The sequence below is a fragment of the Furipterus horrens genome, unplaced genomic scaffold (genome assembly GCF_987537825.1).
Source record: "Furipterus horrens unplaced genomic scaffold, mFurHor1.1.pri manual_scaffold_17, whole genome shotgun sequence".
Lineage (NCBI taxonomy): Eukaryota > Metazoa > Chordata > Mammalia > Chiroptera > Furipteridae > Furipterus > Furipterus horrens.
In genome coordinates, this window is record NW_028327187.1 from 79,199,629 (window position 1) to 79,218,053 (window position 18,425).

An 18,425-nucleotide genomic window follows, 5' to 3' on the forward strand; every position below is an offset into this window, starting at 1 on the left:
GGGGGCTGACTTTGGCCTGCACCTCCTGGGAACCCCTAGGGCCAGCGTACCCAGCGGACAGCTACAGACCACATCGGAGCACTACCACCCTGCCCCTACACAGCTGATCTTCCATGAAGGGTGGAGGTTGGTAGTCAGTGGTCACAGACAGTCCTTGCAGCTGACTGGCCTGGGTAAATCCCTCCCATTGATCTGCCAACAGCAACCAAGGCTCACCTACAAGAGGAGGGTGTACTCAGCCCACATGAAGGGCACACCTCAAGTACCCAGCGTGGATGATAGGGGAGGCTGTGGCTTGGACCATACAGGACACCTACTACATTAGGCCACACTGTCAAGACACGGAGTCAAAGAAAGTCTACCCAATGCACAGAAACAAACACAGGAAGGCTGCCAAATTGAGGAGGCAAAGAAATATGGCCCAAATGAAATAACAGAACAAAACCCCAGAAAAAGAACTAAATGAAATAGAGATAGCCAACCTATCAGATGCAGAGTTCAAAACACAGGAGATCAGGATGCTCTGAGAAATGATTGAGTATGGCCATAAAATAAAGGTTATACAAAGTGAAATAAAAAAGATACACAGGGAACCAACAATGAAGGGAAGGAAGCTGGGATTGAAATCAATGATTTGGAACAAAAGGAAGAAATAAACACTCACCTGAAACAGAAAGAAGAAATGAGAGTTAAAAAAACAAACAAACAAAAAATGAGGAGAGGATTAGGAACCTCTGGGGCAACTTTAAATGTACCAATATCTGAATCACAGGGGTGCCACACAGAGAAGAGGAAGAGAAAAAATTGAAAACTTCCCTAATTTGATGAAGGAAATGGACATACAAGTCCAGGAAGCACAGACAGTCCCAAACAAGTTGGACTCAAAGAGGACCACACCAATGCACATAATAATTAAAATGCCAAAGGTTACAAATAAAGAATTTTAAAAGCAGCAAGAGACAAGAAGAGAGTTACCCACAAAGTGCCTATAAGACTTATCAGCTGATTTCTCAAAAGAAACTTTGCAGGCAAGAAGGGACTGGCAAGAAGTATTCAAAGTGATGAAAAGGAAGGACCTACAACCAAGATTACTCTATCCAGCAAAGCTATCATTTAGAATTGAAGGGCAGATAAAGCGCTTCTCAGACAAGGTAAACCTAAAGGAGTTTATCATCACCAAGGCCTTATTGTATGAAATGTTAAAGGGACTTATTTAAGAAAAAGAGGATAAAAACTATGAACGTTAAAATGACAACAAATTCACAACTATCAACAACTGAATCTAAAAAAAAAAAAAAAAAAAAAAAAAAAAAAACGAAAACAAACTAAGCAAATAACCAGAACAGGAACAGAATCATAGGTGTGGGAATCAGTTGAAGGGTTATCAGCTGGGAGGAGGAAGTGGGAGAAAGGGGGAAACGGTGTAGGGATCAAGAAACATAATGGGTAGGAACAAAACAGACAGGGGAAAGTTAAGAATAGTGTAAGAAAGGGTGAAGCCGAAGAACTTATATGCAGGACCCATGGACATGAACTAAGAGGGGTGGGATTGCTGGAAGGAAGGGGGCTACTGGGCGGAGCAGGGTAAAGGGAAAAAAATTTGGACAACTGTAACAGCATAATCAATAAAATATACTTTACAATTTTTTATTTTTAGCAAGTTCATTTTCAACCAATATAATCAAAAGCAACATCAGTCATAATATGGCAAATAATATTTGATAACTTTTCATTTTGAGAAGGAGCTTTCTGCTAAAGCAGCTATTACTGGCTGTGACAACATTAGGATAGATACCTGATAAATTATTTCAAAAAATAAATTTTAATGTATCTAGAACTAATGATTCTTGTGGAACAATTTTTCTAAAAAGATTCAACTGAAATCAATTTTATGTAAATCAAGTTTTAAATATAAATTTATAGAGTGGTATTTAATGTTTTCTCTGACATTTTCTGTATCTGGTGGAGGTCTGCTATAGACTGAATCTTTATGTACTCCCCCTTGCCCCCAATTCATATGTTGAGGGTATTAGGAGGTGGAGCCTTGGGGAGGTGACTAAGTTTTGAGGGCGGAGATTAGTGCCCTTATGAAACAGACCCTGAAGAGCTCCTTCACCTTTTCCACCACACAATAAGAAGATGACCATCTCTGACCATAAAGTGGGTTCTCACCAGAAACTGAATCTGCCAGTACCTTGATCTTGAATCCCTCAGCCTCCAGAAGTGGGAAAAATAAATATTTCTCTACTAGCTACCCAATCTACACCATTTTTGTTATAGCAGCCTGAACAGACTAAGACAAGGTCATAAATTTTATGCCTTCGTGATTTATTTATAATTCAGAATGTCTGTTTATTCATTCTACTACTGTATCTTCAACTACAAGGAAAACACTTTTTAATTGTCTTTTTCATTAATAATCAGTTCATCTGACACTTCCATCTAATGTATCTAATGTGACAATCTTTAAATTGAATTTCCATTTCTAAACCTGTGGACATATGCTTTGCAATGTTGCACCAGTTTTCAAAATGAGAGTCTTCAAAACTCTTCAAAAAGTTCTAATAACCCCTTCATATACTTCACTGCAGTATCCATAAGTACGCTTTTATTTTGTTATTTACTGGCAAGGCTCACTGCCTGAGCACAAGCATTCGCTGTCCTAGTGCTCAGGCCAGAGTTACTTATTTGTGCAGATGCTGCAGGATCAGGCTCTGATAGCAGCATCTCACCATGGGTCCTGTCATTGCCACCACCACTGCTGCTTCGGCTACTGTGGCCACCACTGTCACTGGCCCAGTGTCTCCCCTCTGGGCCCCATGGTGCCCCAGAATGCCCCAGAGGCGCTTGTACATGCCGAACGGCCTGACCAACTGCCCAGCATGTGTCCCGATTGCTGTGCTCACAGGCTGTGCGCACTGCCACCCTGTGTATGTCTTCTGCTCATGTGTACATTCCATCGCCACATAGGACTGCACTTAGAAGACACAAATTCAAAGATAAATTATCAAGAATGTCATGACAGCGACAACAGAGCATTAAATCAACCCTGAAGCCTCTCCTAGGATCTGAGTTCTGCACAGGTGGCCCCCAAAGCTGTCCCTGGAGGAGTGGGTTGCTGTTCTCAGCTACCTAGTTTGGCACCTGGGGAATAATCTTGCTATTTTTTATTCCACATGAGTTTAAACCCTATTTTGCTACTGTGATTCAAGTCATGTAAAGATTCATTGATTACCTTCCCCATTATATGGATTTTAGGAGACACTAGTTGCTGTAAATTCACACCAGTGGCATAATGGAGTCTTGACCTGTATTGCCAGGAACCCCAGCTTGGATACATAGTGGGTTAAGCAAGATACACAAAGTCTCTATATTCAGTTTCCCTATCCATACAATGAGGCCAGTACTAGTACCTACCTCATCGGGTTACTATAAGGATTGAGTGAGTTAATTGTGTAAAGAGCTCAGAACAGTGCTTTGCACAGAGTAAATTCTCAGATAATATTGTCATTATTTTGTCTTTTGTTTTCCCTGTCCTTGTACTTTCAAGTCTGTTTTGGAGCAAGCCTGTTACTTATGTAATTTTTCCCATTTCCCCCTTTTACTCATGTATCTTATAGTCCATCTTAGCCCTCATCACTTCTTCATTTCAATAGTTATATGTACATACTTGCGGGGGGCACAAAAAACTGCAGAATTATCTTCTGGATGGCGTGCCCCTTGTAATACAGGCTTTCTCCCCTAGGTGAGTGTTCTAGGAACACATATGTATCAGTGTGCCAGCTGGTGTTGTTGTGAGAGGCTGCATTCAGCTTCAGTGAATTTTTTTAAGACTTTCAACGCATTTGCCCATTTCACGATGGGTGATTTAGGAGCACACTTGCCCACACTGTGCTGAGTGTTTAGCAGTTTTTCACCAGAAATGGCATGACCCTCATGCCCCACCTTCCCCATTCACCAGATCTCGCCCTGAGTGACTTTTTTTGTTTGTTTCTCCCAATGAAAAAAGTCCTCAAAGGAAAACATTTTGCCAATGTGGAAGAGGTGAAACAAACAAACAAACAAACGCACAAAATGGCAGAAGCACTAAAAGACATTAAAATCAATGAGTTCAAAATCTTTTGAGCAGTGGAAAAAAACATTTTGAGAGGTGTATACCATCAAATAGAGTACTTTGAAAGTGAAGTTTAAACATGTAAGAATAAAGACACAATTTTTAATAAATAAATTCCACTTTTTTGGGGGGTTCCCCCTTGTATGTGCAGAGATGAACCAGAAGAGAGTCTGCTGAGGTTCCCTCTAGGGATGTAAACAGAAACTGAATGGTGATCAACATGGATCTTAAGCCTGTTTGAATGTTTACAATGGTAATGTATATAGGATTGCCTATGTACTAATTAAAAATAAATGTTTACAACTGTTAAGCGGCCGTGGGGGTAAGGGAGGAAGGTTTCCAGCCAGCCTCATACTATAGCAGCCAGTTCAGATCATCCACTGATGCTGTGAAAGACACACTGGAGCACACACTTCCAGGGTAGCAGTCAGCTGCCCCCCATCCATGGCAATACCAATAATTCCTTTGTCAGCAAATCTAACTGCCTCAGAATCAGTACCCTAACAGCTTTGCCTTCCCCATTATCCCTCAGTGTCCTGACCTCACCTCCCAAGAACTCTGAAGAAGAACTTCTAGGGATGGGTGCCAATGTACCTGAGTCAGATGCCACCTCCTGTGAAGCCTTCCCTGACACATCTACTAAACATATTTGAATTAACTGTGGCTCCCTTTGTTCCCACACATTTTACTAAAACCTCTAGGTAGCCTTTAAAAGTTTGGCTTTTTTCAGCTTTGTTATCGTTCATTGAACCTTGTCTCCCTCATTAGATTGTATATATACTCTTTTCGGATACACACATGGTCTCTTATTTATGTCTGGAGAGGCCACCCTAACCCCCACCTGTACTCTACCCAGTCCATCACAAATGCTCAGGAGGTGTTACTGGGTGGGTTCCCTGAACTGGCCCTTCCACCACAATAGGTCTTTTGCACTTTTAATCCCTTCTGCCCTGGACAACTGTTCTTGTTATTCTGGTCTCAGCTCACATGTCACCTTCAAGAGACCTTCCTTAACTACCCTATCTAAAATAGACTCTTACATCCAAATCTTTCTCTATCTCATACCTTGTTTTATTTTCCTCATAACACTCACTGCAATCTGAAAATCTGTTTGGCTCACTTTATTATCTCTCTCTCCCACTGGACTGTGAATCACAGGAGGGCAGGGACCTCTTCTGTTTTGTTTACCCTTGAATCCCCAGCGCCTAGAACAGTACCTGGTATATAGTAGGTGCTCAATAAATATATGAATGAAAGTGTATTTGTTTAATTATTGACTGATCCCCAGTAGAATGTCAGCTCCGCCCTGGCTGATGTGTCTGAACGGCTTGAGCGCCAGCCTGTGAACCAAAGGGTCGCTGGTTTTATGCCCATTCAGGGCACATGCCTGGGTTGCAGGCCAGGTCCCCAGTTGGGGGCATGCCAGAGGCAACCACACATTGATGTTTCTCTCCCTCTCTTTCTCTCTCCCTTCCCCTCTCTCTAAAAATAAATACATAAAATCTTTAAAAAAAAAAGAAAAAAAAAAAGAAAAGCATGTCAGCTCCATCAAGGCCAGGACCTTCCTTATCTGTGTTACTGTTACATCCTCAGCATCTAGTACCATGCCAGGTGCACAGTAGATGCTCAACAAAGAATTGTTGGGTGAGTTACTGTTTCACAGACATCTTAACTCCACATACTCCAAACTAAACTTAGTGTCTTCTTCCCTACCGGACCTACTTTTCCTCTGCGTACCCCGGCTCAGTCAATGACACCACTCACTATTCAGTCTGACACCCAAACCAGAAATGAGCACACACTCTTTTCACTCATTCACCCACTATTTTCAGTCCCCAAGCGCTGCCTATTTAACCTCCAAAATATTCCACTTATCTGATCTTTTTCTACCACTGCCTCAACTACCTTGATTCAAGCCTCATCTTTTTTTTTTCATGACTAATGCAACAGTCTTTTGCATTATGCCTATTTTTGGGGGGGGGGGAACCTCATGAATTTGCATATCATCCTTATGTAGAAGCCATGCTAATTTTCTCTATGTCTTTCCAATTTTAATACATGTGCTGTTGAAGTGAGCACCCTCCTATATCCTTGTGAAGCTACAAAAGCTTAATAAGCTGTAGGGCCTATCAGTTGCCATATGGTCACATGGTCATGTGTTTCATAAAGTTTGTAAGATACATTTAAACTACAATTGGCTAAAACTGCTGTTCCTTTCCACTGAGAGTTCCCCTGGTCATATTTTCCCTTGCATTAGGCGGTGTTGGAGCTGCCTCAGGCATTTTTGAGATTCAGCTAAGTGGATGTTTATTTGGAGCACACATTTAGTTTGGGTTTAGTGGGACATTTATAAGTGGTCTATATAACTTCTACTTATAGTTATTACCCAGAATGATTTCTAGAAATATTCTTACTGTCTACCCTTTGAACCTAATTTTATATTCATAAGTGTGTATTCTTTTTTTTTAAAGGACTCCTACTTCACAAACTACCTAAGCTTCAGATCCCATGAAAGCTAGATTTTCCTCTGGCTAAGATACAAATATGACTCAGCTGCTCTTGTTTAAAAACCTTTAGTGGTTTGTTATTGCTTGCAGGATAAAACCTAATATTCAAATTCATTTTGCAAATATTTTCTCATGTGTCTCCATGAATTTGTACTTGTTCATTCTTTTATCTGCAATGCTAATATACTTATTTATCCTCCAAGTCTCCCTGAAATCTTTCTTGATAGCAGAAAGCAGCTGCTGAGGCACTTTCTTAGCTTTATTTTACACTTTGCAAGATGTTATCTGTATGCTTACTGCACGTTTATTCCAATTGTTGACTTACAAGCTTGTCTCCTGCACTAGCTGACAATTTCTCACTACAGAGTTCCAGTTCCTCTTTCCATCATTGTATCCCCAGGGCCTAACCCACCATCATTTAGAAAACAGGTGTGTACACACCCATTTTCTTTTTTAAAGCGTGGTACTCTTTTAAGAAAATGAAATAGGATTACTGGAGAATACATATTCTGAAATGACTGAGAAAACCAGCGCCATCTTGAAGCAGGTGTGTGGAGTACCATTCATTCAACCTCTTCTCTCACCACCCTCCGGGTGGAGTCAGATAATCGTGGGACATGTGTGGGGAAATATTTAACTATCTTAACTGCAGAGAAGCAATGGGGTCAGAAAAGAGTTCCGAGAGCGCTGCTAACGTGACAGAAGCTATAAGCAGGACGTGGAGCCCGAGGACAGAACGCGGGGATAGTAAAGGGTGTAAGGTTCAATTTCCCAGCTCCGAAATGCAAGTCATCCCTAAACCCGTGTCCTCATTTTGGGGATAATAACAGAGCTTCCTTACAGGGTGAGGTATACACGACTCAGGAATCGTGTGAAAGAACTCAGCCTGCAAAGGACTTCACTGAAGGGGAACCGAGGTGAATACTCTGCATCTGGCCTGGCCTAAGCCGCCACCTCTTCGCTTTGCAGTTTGCACTCACAGAGTTCACCTCCCCTCATAGGAGGAGATGTTGGGAAGAGTACTCTTGTAGCGGCGGAGGTGCTTAATTCCCTGCTTGCCCGGAAGTGGGGGAATCCAGGGAACGTTCCAGCCCCCCTCAAAATGGAGCCAAGCGACCGCCTCGTCTAAGATGGCGGCTTCCCCGCCTCTCAGCTTACAGTCCTCAGTGTCCATTGGCCACCGAGGGTAGACGAGCGGGTCCAAAGGTAGACGAGTCCCGCCCCCTTTCTCAAGGCCACGCCCCCCGATGACGTTGCACGGGAGCAGACCGCCTTCTTTTCCCGGACTCTGCCGCGAGGACTTCGTCTGCCCGGCTCTCATAAGATGGCGGTAAGGTTGCCTCCTTTCGGCAATGCCGCCACTCTCAATATGGTAGCTGTTTACCCTGTATATCTCCTCCCCTCTCCACTTCAACTTCCTCGTTGTTTTGAATAAACTTTATTGACTACTTCAAATTGCCTCCCACCGCTACTGGGCTTCTCCCGGCGACTTTTCGGGCCATTTTCCTCCGAATTGGCTGCCGGTTTCTTTCTTTCCTCGTTGGTTTCCTCGCAGTGAGCTCCGGCCGGCCCAGTGACGACGTCACTTGATTGGTCTCCGGGCGCCCACTGGACTAGGCCCGTGCCGCGGTCTCCAGTAGGCCCTAACGGCCGGCCCCGGGGAAGAGCCGTGGAGAAAGCTGCGTGGAAGCGTCGCTGGGTAGCCAGGGCCGAGCGACCCAGTGGGTGGTCGCAGGAGCTGACGAGCAAGGTTTGCGGCGTTACTGTGACAATCCCAGAAGTCGGCGCGCGCGCCGCTGGTGAGACCGGAACTGCCGCGGAGCCTCAGCTGAGTGAGGCGCTGAGCGGCTCCGGAGCGAGCCCGGCCGCTGGCGCGTTAGTGGGACTGAGGTCCGCGGGCTGGAGGAATTCCTGTAGCTTTGCGGGTGCGGAGGTCCGTCTAGGGCTCGGAACTGTTGACATTCTTGTCAGGGTGGGACATTCTTGTGAGGAGGCTCCTGTCAGTTTGGGAGGTGTGAAGAGATTCTCGTAAGTTTTGGGGCTGCAGAAATATTTCTGTCAGTTTCTGGATCTGTGGGGAGATATTGGTCAGTTTTGGGCGACGGGGAGACCTTGTCAATTTGAGGGGCTGGGGGGAGATGCCTGCCAGTTTCGGAGCGGTGGGAAGAAAACAAATCCTTTCTCAGTTGCGCGAGTGTGAGGATATTGTAGGCAGTTTCAGGGGTTTTGAAGTGAGCCTTTTTAGTTTTAGGGGTGCGACGAGATCCCGGTCATGTTGAAATAGAGGACGAGCTAATGAGTTTTGTAATTGAGATTTATGTCATTTGTTGGAGTGATGAGGGTCCTGACTGGTCAGGAGTGGAATGATTGAGTTCTCATAACAAGACCCCAGAACTGTGATTTGAGTTGGGCGCCTCTGTCTTCTTCGTGAAGGCAGCGGGGTAAATTTGCGAGTGATCTGAACCCATATCTACGGACTCCTCATCTCTCTCCGTTTGCCCCTATTTGGGGCCAGAGAGAGGGGTCTTTTGCTGAGCTCCCAGCCTCATCCTGGCGTCATAATAAAAAGCACTCTGGTAAGCAAGGTTTCGAGCAAGGAGAGGGTTCAGTGAGGCATTAAAGACGCTTCCTTAAAGGCAAGAAAGAAATTCTCACTGACTCTGGGGGCCCGTAGCAGGTAGGGAGGTGGGGGGAGGGGGGAGCCTCCAGGGCATAGCGCCCTTCTTTATTTGTTAAAGCTGTTTTGGAGGTGGGTGGACTTTCTCAGGTTGCCCCCTGTGTTGTGTCCAGGCTGTGGTAACTCCCCATTTGTGAACTGAGGGTTGGTACCCTGGGGCACCTGATTTACTCTGTAAAAAAATGTGTTTTTCTTCCAGGAAGGACGAGAGCTGTTGCCTACCACTCCTCCAGACATTCCAAACCGGGCTCTGGCTCGCCACAGACCGCTCCAGGGCCAGGTGAAGATGGCCACGGTGCCGGTTTACTGCCTTTGCCGGCTGCCTTATGATGTGACCCGCTTCATGATTGAGTGTGACATGTGCCAGGACTGGTTTCACGGCAGGTAAGGAAGGCAGGCCGGGTGGGACAGGGTGCAGTGGACAGGTGTTCACTGTTTCTTTCTCAACTCTGTTTTAGGTCCCCACTCAAACTTTTTTCCCTTCTCTCCCACAGCATTAAGTTCAGTCTACCTCCCAGACCCAGGTTCCTCTGTCCCTCCTTGCAGACTAGGGTCTAGCTGACATTGGCCTCTGGTTTCTCCTCTTTCTCTTTTCCCATATGTATTTTTATTTGCACCTTTCTTTTGATTTTTTATACTTGGAAACTATTTTCTTTCCAACAACAAACTATTATTTTTGTATTCTGGCAATTTTTTTTTTTACTTCAGACCCTGGATTTGCGGGAAACAGTATTACATTTTTCATATATTAGAGTCCAACAAACATGGATTTGAGTTCTGGCTTTGCACTTGTTATCAAGGCATATTGCTTTGCCTCTCTGAGCCTCATATCTAACACATCCTTCCTGATTATTTAAAGCATTTTGTGTGTACTCAGTAAATGGAGGCAGCAATGCAGCAGTATTTCATTTCTATAGTATTTATCTGCAGCACCATCCAACTAAATTGAATTAAGCAAAAGAGATATTGGGTAAAACAGCAGGAATAAAACCACTAATGAACTCCCTCCAGTTTACCATGTGTGCACATAAGCACCTGTCATCCAGGATTCCAGAGAGGTTAGTGTGTGGAGTAAAAGTGTAATGTTATCCCATTATTGGGACTTAAATCTCCGCTATGGAAAAAACCACGAGAGGGGTTTGTACACTGGAGTACAGCAAAAGAGTATATGGCACCTTCCTTCTGCCTGTTGAATGTTGTTAGATTCTAGAATTTTCAGTTGTCACTAGTTCTTCCAAAGGAGCTGTTCCTATTATCATACCCAAGACCAAAATGAAGGTGTTGGTGTTGCTAAGATTCTGCTCTGAGTAGGGACTGCCTCATGCAACACATCCAAATTCATATTAGCTGAATTTTATTGAGTATTCAATGTGTGCCAGGTGCAGAGTTCTGTTTATTGCCTCATGTTATTTTATTTGAAAGGGGACAGACCTAGAAGGTGGGGCCTTTTCCTTTTGCCTGAAAATAACTGGGGATTAAGATGTCTTTCAGGATTCTTGTTGTCTTTGCTAGTGCTGATCAAGTCACTCCTCTGCTTAAGATTATTTCAGTGGTTCCTCCACAGAATAAAATTTAGTCGTCTTTGTGTGACAGATAAGACCTTTTGTGACCTACTTGTTCAGTCTCATTTCCTGCTACTCTTCCCTTGTTCTTGATGTCCCAGCAGGACTGAAGTACTTAAAGAGTTCTGGGAAAATTTATCTTTGCAAATTTTCTGTGACTGTCTTTTTACATGCTATTTCCACTAATCTCCTGCCTTTTACAACTCACAACATACCTCTTCTATAAAAGGCCTCTTTTCTCTGGCTCCCCATTGCATTTTGTGTATATCCTTATTGAATAATTATTTCATCATGTTATAGTTATAAATACATATGTGGCACTCATTAGTGAGAGCTACCTGAGGGCAGAGATGTCATCTTTTCTTTTTTGGTATCCCCAGAACCTAGTTCAGTGCTAAACATGTAATAGATGCTGAGCACATTTAAAATTTTTTATTTATTTATTTTTAGAGAGATGGGAAGGGAGGAAGAAAAAGAGAAACATTGATGTGTGAGAGATATGCTCTGTGAGAGATACAGTACAGTAGTCCCTCTATATTGCGAGTCACTTATCGCGGCCTCACTGTATCGCAGGATTTTAAAAATTATATTTAATTATTTATCGTGGATTTTTTGCTATATCGCGGGATTTTGCGGTACTGTATACGTATGTTGTTAAAGCTACATAGGTTTAAGAGTGTAGAATATGTTTAAGAACATCAATATTGTTTATAAAAATGTGAAAAAGGTTAATAAGGGAGTGGGAACAGATTATAAGTGTGTGGGAAGGGTTTATAAAGCCTTAAAATATATATAAATAGTAAAATAAATGTAAGGTTCCTACTTCATGGATTTTCACCTATTGTGGGTGGGGGGGGGTGTAGAATGTAATACCCGCGATAAGTGAGGGAATACTGTATATAGAACAATTGCCTCTTGCACACCCCCACTGGGGACCTGGCCTACAACCCAGGCATGTGCCCAGACTGGGAATCAAACCTGTTGACCCTTTGGTTTGCAGGCCAGCACTCAATCCACTGAGCGACACAGCTAGGGTGATGCAGAGTACATTTTAAAATTAAATTTATCAAGGTAACATCATTGGTTAATAACATTATATAAATTTCAGCTGTACAGCATTGTAATTCGATATTTCTATACTCTGTTGTGTGCTCACCACGAAATGTCTGGGTTTCTTTCATTACCATATATTTGACTCCTTTTACCCAATTTGCCCTCTACCCACCCCCTTATATTTTTGAATGAAGTGAATAGGTCTTCATGAAAAGAGCTATTCCCTGTGGCCCTTGATTTGGATTGTGTGGGAAGTATGTAGAATCAAACCTGGAAAGTGATCTTGTGCCCACAATATAGAGACCCTAGTTTCAAAGTCTATGAACAGGAAACAGGAACAAATGCTTTCTTAGTGTGCCAGGCCCATGATAGGACCTTGCATAAATTATCTCAGTTCACACCCAAATCTGAAAGTTAGATATTTCTTTTTAAATAATGTTTTATAATTTTTTTCTGATTATATAGTTGAAACATGCTCATTATAGAAAATACAGAAAAAGAATAAAGAAGGAAATAAAAATCACCTATGAGTCTACTATCCAGGGCAATCCACTATTAAATTTTTTGTTGCATTAATTGCCATCATTTGACTTAGAATATAAACATACATTTTTACAACATGGGGTTGTATTATAAATAGCATTTTATAACTTGAGTTTTATACCTACTTAACATTATAATGTGAATATTTTAACAGGTCCTTAAATAGTCATCTAAACCTGATTTCTGATATCCCCCTGTATGTGTGTGTCCTCTGTGGTTGGATGTTTATGTTGTTTCTACTTTTTTATAAAAGGTTTTATTTATTTATTTATTAAAGGGAGGGGAAGGGAGAAAGAGAGGAAGAGAAATATCAGTGTGTGGTTGTCTCTTGCGTGCCCCCAACTGGGAACCTGGCCTGCAACCCAGGCTTGTGTCCTGACTGGGAATTGAACCGGTGACCCTTTGATTCTCAGACTGGTGCTCAGTGCACTGAGCCACACCAGCCAGGGCTGTTTCTACTTTTTTATATTATAAATAATATTGTGATGTGAGGGAAACTGAAGGTTCTGGAAATGTTCTTCATTTTGATGTGCGTGCTGGTTAAAATGACAAGAAAAATGCGGTGAACATCATTGCACAGTAGAGGCTTGACATTTACAAGAAACACCACTGAGGCCTTTAGAATTCAAATTTTACAAGTATGGAAATGGGTTTATGGGCCAGGGCCCTCCTTAGTCACATATCTGTGGTGAGTCTTGTGTTTCTGTGCATACTCTGACACAAGTTAACTGCCTTAATTTTTTTATGAAAAAATTTTTTAATATCTTCTCATGCTTGTCTTTATGGACTGCCATAGAACAAGAAGGCCAGCTGAGAATCAGGTCCTTAGTGCATGGCTGCTCTTGCTTGCTTAGTACATTGTTCAAATACACTAGGCTCACAGTGTTCTATTTAAGTTTGTACTTCGGCTTGATTGAAAATTACTAAATATTGTGGACTTTTCATGGTTGCTCACAATAGTTAAGCCCACACATAGATGATTTAAATCTTTTCACATCTCTGATGACTTCCATAGGCTAGATTTTGTAAAGTCTAGTTACTACCTGGAAGGTTCTAACAAGGAAGGTGAATATTCCATTTTTCTGGTGAGAATATGGAATTCATGGAGATTAACTTAAGTTAAACTTTCTGAGTCTGGATTTGAATTTAGAATAATCTGGATCTAAAGCCTAGGTTCCCAAAAGTTGGGGAAAGATGGTATAGCTCCATTCCTCCCAGTAGAAGGGGTTTTACAAAACACTTTGATTTGTAGAGTAGTGGTTCTCAAACTTTAGTGTTCATCAGAATCATTTGGAAGTCCTATTAAAAGGATAAATAGGCTCCACATGCAGGGTTTCTGATACAGTGAGTGAGTGTGGGCCACTTTCAGAACCACTGATTTAGATCATTATTCTGTACCAGTTCCTTCCCTTTCTTTGGAGTGTGACAGCATCTGATATTGGGGAATTAACAGGCTAACATATTATTATTGTACATGGTTCTCAAAGTGTGGTTGATTAACTGGGAATTTGTTAAAAATGCAGATTCTTAGGCTGGGACACAGCCATCTGTATTTGAACAAACAGGTAGATCCTGATGCTTTCTAACTTTTGAGAATCATTGCTCTACATTGGCGAAGAAAGTTAGTTGGCAAGCATTTATTGATGCCTGGGGCTTTGGCAAAACCTCACCCCTTTACAGTTTTCCTATCTATAAAGGAAGTATTGGTTGGTACATCCCTAAGGGGATAGTTGTGATGTGGACTATAAACTCTGGAGGAAATGATTCTGGCTTAGGTCCACCGTAGTCCCTCTCTATATCGCGGGTCACTTATCGCAGCCTCACTGTATCGCAGGATTTTTAAAAATATATTTATTTATCACAGATTTTTCACTATATTGTGAGATTTTGCGGTAGTGTATATGTATGTTGTTAAAACTACGTAGGTTTAAGAATGTAGAATATGTTTAAGAGCATAAGTAGTGTTTATAAAAGTGTGGAAAAGGTTAATAAGGGACTGGGAACAGTTTATAAGTGTGTGGGGAGGGTTTATAAAGCCTTAAAAATATATAAACACTAAAATAAAAGTAAGGTTTCTACTTCGTGGATTTTCACCTATCGCAGGGGGGGTCTAGAATGTAATACCCGTGAAAAGTGAGGGAATACTGTAGATTCAAATTTCGACTTACATTTTAGCAAAGGATTTCATCTCCGTGAAACCTCAATTTCCCTGAGAGGGGTTGTGATGATTTATTTATTTATTTTTTTAATGTGTTTTATTGATTGAAATATTACATTTGTGCCAATTTCCCTTCCCTCTGCTCCCCTCCACCCGGTGGCCCCCCTCCCTCCAGTTGTCCCCCCCTTTTAGATTATGTCCATTAGTTGTGCATACAGTTCCTCCCAACCTCTCTCCGTCTATTCCATTCCCTCCTACCATGATCCCCAATTCCTATATCATCTCCCTCCCTCTCCCCCCTCCCCCTCCCTGTTGACCTCCCCCCAATATGCTTCCCGTACCCACAGTTCCTTTTCCACTCTCGTTGCCTGTTTAGTTTGCCTTTGTTTCATCTCCCTAGCTTCTGTTTTTTAAACCAGTCCCTTTAACATCTCATATAACAGTGGTTTGGATCTAATGAACTCTTTCAGTTTTATTTTGTCCTGGAAACACTTTCTCTGTCCTTCTATTCTGAATGACAATTTCGCTGGATAGAGTATTCGTGGTTGTAGGTTTTGGATTTTCATTACTTTGAATATTTCTTGCCAGTCCCTTCTTGCCTGCAGGGTCTCCCTTGAGAAGTCAGCTGATAGTCTAATTGGGACCCCTTTGTACATAATTCTTTTCTTCTCTCTTGCTGCTTTTAAGATTCTCTCTTTATCTTTAACTTTTGACATTTTGATTATAATGTGTCTTGGAGTGGTTCTCCCTGGGTCCAGTTTTTTTGGAACTCTCTGTGCTTCCTGGACCTGTAAGTCTATTTCCTTCCCCAAGTCTGGGAAGTTCTCCTTTATTATATTTTCACTCAATTTTTCAAGTTCTAGTTCATCTTCCTCGCTCTCTGGCAAACCAGTGATTCTTATGTTGGGCCTTTTATAGCTGTCCCAGAGGTTTCTGATCCTCTCATCATTGCTTCCCGTTCCTTCTCTATATTCTGGTTTGTTGAGATGAACTCTGGATTTTTTTTCCTCACAATCTGTCTCGTATGTGGTTTTGTTCCTTTCGTTATGAGTGTTTTTTGCTTCTTTCTCATCTTTTCCCAGATCTTTTGTGAATTCTGTAAGCCACCTGATAACAATGGCCCTGAACTGAGCCTCTGACAGGTTTCTTATTTGTTCATCTGTCAGATTCCTCATCTGTTGCCTGGTGAGCTGTGCCACCGGGATTTCTATAGTTGTCTGCCTCATTTTGACAGATGCGTTTTGTTTTCTTGGGCCGGCTGTAGGGGGCAGTGCCTGTGTACTCGCCACGACCCAGTGACCGGCGGCAATCCGCAACTTTTTGCGTGGCCCTTTGACGTCACAATCCTGCGACCGACCGGTGCCTGTCCGCGACCTATTTCGCAGCCCTGTGGTGCTTTCTTTGGGGGCGGGGGTCCAAGATGGATTCACACAGTTATTCCGCTAGGAGACCGGGATCCGTCCTCCCGCCCCCCTGGGCCTCACTGTTCAAGGAGATGCGGTGGCTGCTTTCCCCAGCGTTGGGGTCTCGCGTTGCCGGGGGTTTGACTGCAGCCGGGATTTTTCGCTGCCCCGCCGCTGTCCCAGGGCCGCTGTCCCAGGTGCGACCGCAAACAGCGCCGCCCTCTTTAACTCTTACCTGCCCAAATGGCACCGCTGGTTTATAACTTCATATGTTGGGCTTCTGTGTAGTTTTATTTTCTGGAATTTCTAGTTATCCTTTGTTTTGAAGTAGTTGTATTCCTCTCTAGTTGTAGAGGGAGACCTAGCGTGTCCGTCTAAGCCTCCATCTTGGCCGGAAGCGGGGTTGTGATGATTTAAATGAAATGATGATGGCCCTTGTTTATTGCGTACTAGCTAATGTGCCAATCAGTATGCCAAACACTTTGCCTAATTATCTGTATTTAATCTTTTTGGGGAGTTTTAATATTGTGAACTCAATTTATTTGATAGTTATAGTACTATTCAAAATCTACTTTATATTGGGTATGTTGTGGTAGTTTGTACTTTCGAAGGAATTTATCCATTTCATCTAGTTGTCAGATTTAAGTATGTTCATATTATTCCCTTTTTAGACTTCTGATATATGCAGGCTGGCTTGTCTTAATCTCTTTTTCTTTGTCAGACTTGCTAGAAGTTTGTCAGTTTTATTGATCTTTTCAGAGAACAAGTTTTATATTTCATTGACTTTATCTTTCTGTTTTCAATTTCATTGATTTCTGCACTTTATTATTTCTTCCTTCTGCTTGCTTTGTCTTTATTTTACTCTTTACCTAATTTCTGGAGGTGGGAGCTTAGGCTATTGATTTGAGACTATTCCTGTTTTCTAATATAAGCATTTAGTGCTATTAGTTTCCCTTTTAGCACTGATTTATCTGTTTCATAATTTTTGATATGTTTTCCTTTTCATGTAGTTCAATATAATTTTTTTTTAAGACTGAGAAGGTTTCAGTCTTTGTAAAAAAAATATTTTATTTATTTATTTTTAGAGAGAGGGGAACGGAGGGAGACAGAGCAGAACAGAAACATCAATGTATGGTTGTCTCTTGCGCGCCCCCAACCGGGGACCTGGCCTGCAACTCAGGCATGTGCCCTGACGGGGAATTGAACCATTGACACTTTGATTCACAGGCTGGTGCTCAATCCACTGAACCGCACCAGCTGGATCAATATAATTTTTAATTTCCTTAGAGACTTTATGTTCGACCTATGAATTATACATAGGTGTATTGTTTAATTTCCAGGTATTACCTTGATTTCCCTTGAATTCCTGAAGGGTCTTTTCGTTTGACATCAGATTCTGGGTTTCTAGTTCTTTCAGCATTGAAAACTGTGTATTTTATTTTCTAAATGATTTAGGCTGTGTATGTTGTATATTTCTAAGAATTTATCCATTTCTTCTAGGTTGTCCAGTTTGTTGGCAGATAGTTGTTCATAGTTTATTCTGTTTTCTTTCTTCAGTTTGGGTAATTTCTATTGGTCTGTCTTCAAGTTACTTTTTTCTTTTTCTTTTTTTTTTTCAGGGATTAATTTTTCAATGTTCCATATTAGGAAAAAAAAAAAAAAAGGGGGGGCTTCTTTGTAAGAAGGTGTGCTAGGCACATCTCACCTGTCCAAAACCCTTTTGCCCATTATACTTAGTTTGGGCTGAGGTAAATAGTTTAGGTTTTCCCCCTCTCACAAGTTACTTTTTTCCCTGTTGTTTCCATTCTGCCGTTGAGTCCATTGAATGAGTCTTCATTTAAGTTTATTATATTTTTTCACTTCTAGAAGTGCCATTGTTTTTTTTCTATATCTTTTACTTCTTTGTGGAGGCTCTTTAATTTTTGCTGACCCTTTCTATTTTATTTATTTCACTCATGTTTGTAATTGTTCATTATAACATTTTTATTATTGTGCCTTTACAATCATTTTCAGATAATTTCAACATGTGTCATCTTAATGTTGAGATTGATTTTTGTTTTGCTCATTCAGATTGTAATTTTCTTTGTTCTTGATATGATATGTGATTATTTTCATTATGTCCTGGATATTTTGAGTATTGTGTTATGAGATTCTGGATATTATGTCTTCTTTTTTTGCAGGTCTCTTCAAACACTGCACTTGAGTGGGAGGGAAGTTGGTATTATTTCATTATGCCAAGTGGGAATAGAAGTCCATGTTCCTCATATGGTCTCTGTTGACACCTGCTACCTCTGGTTCTACTGTCTCTAGTCAGGTTGCCTTCTTCTCTCCATCTTTCAGAGTTGCCTTACTTTTTTTGTATACAATGTCCAAGACTTAGCTGTACTAAGTGAGAGGAATAGGAAGAT

The 18,425-nt window shown here is 41.8% G+C and overlaps 1 protein-coding gene and 1 non-coding gene across 6 annotated transcripts in view; one reads left to right on the top strand and one right to left on the bottom strand.

The window, feature by feature from the left end:
* Positions 1-6,086: 6,086 nt before the first annotated feature.
* On the bottom strand, positions 6,087-6,193 carry LOC149991373 (U6 spliceosomal RNA). The gene has a single exon (XR_016508750.1). It is a non-coding gene; the product is annotated as a U6 spliceosomal RNA (small nuclear RNA).
* A 1,726-nt stretch (positions 6,194-7,919) lies between these two features.
* Positions 7,920-18,425, top strand: part of PHF8 (PHD finger protein 8) — a 122,800-nt gene continuing 112,294 nt past the window's right edge. For 2 of the 5 annotated variants that reach the window (XM_090265368.1, XM_090265371.1), the window contains exons 1-2: positions 7,920-7,951; positions 9,498-9,682. In XM_090265368.1, coding sequence (XP_090121494.1) covers positions 7,946-7,951; positions 9,498-9,682 — 191 coding nt within the window. In that variant the 5' untranslated portion in view covers positions 7,920-7,945. Of the gene's footprint in view, positions 7,952-8,196; positions 8,421-8,442; positions 8,650-9,497; positions 9,683-18,425 lie in introns of those variants that run through there. The other 3 variants (XM_090265372.1, XM_090265369.1, XM_090265370.1) reach the window with 3 other exon arrangements.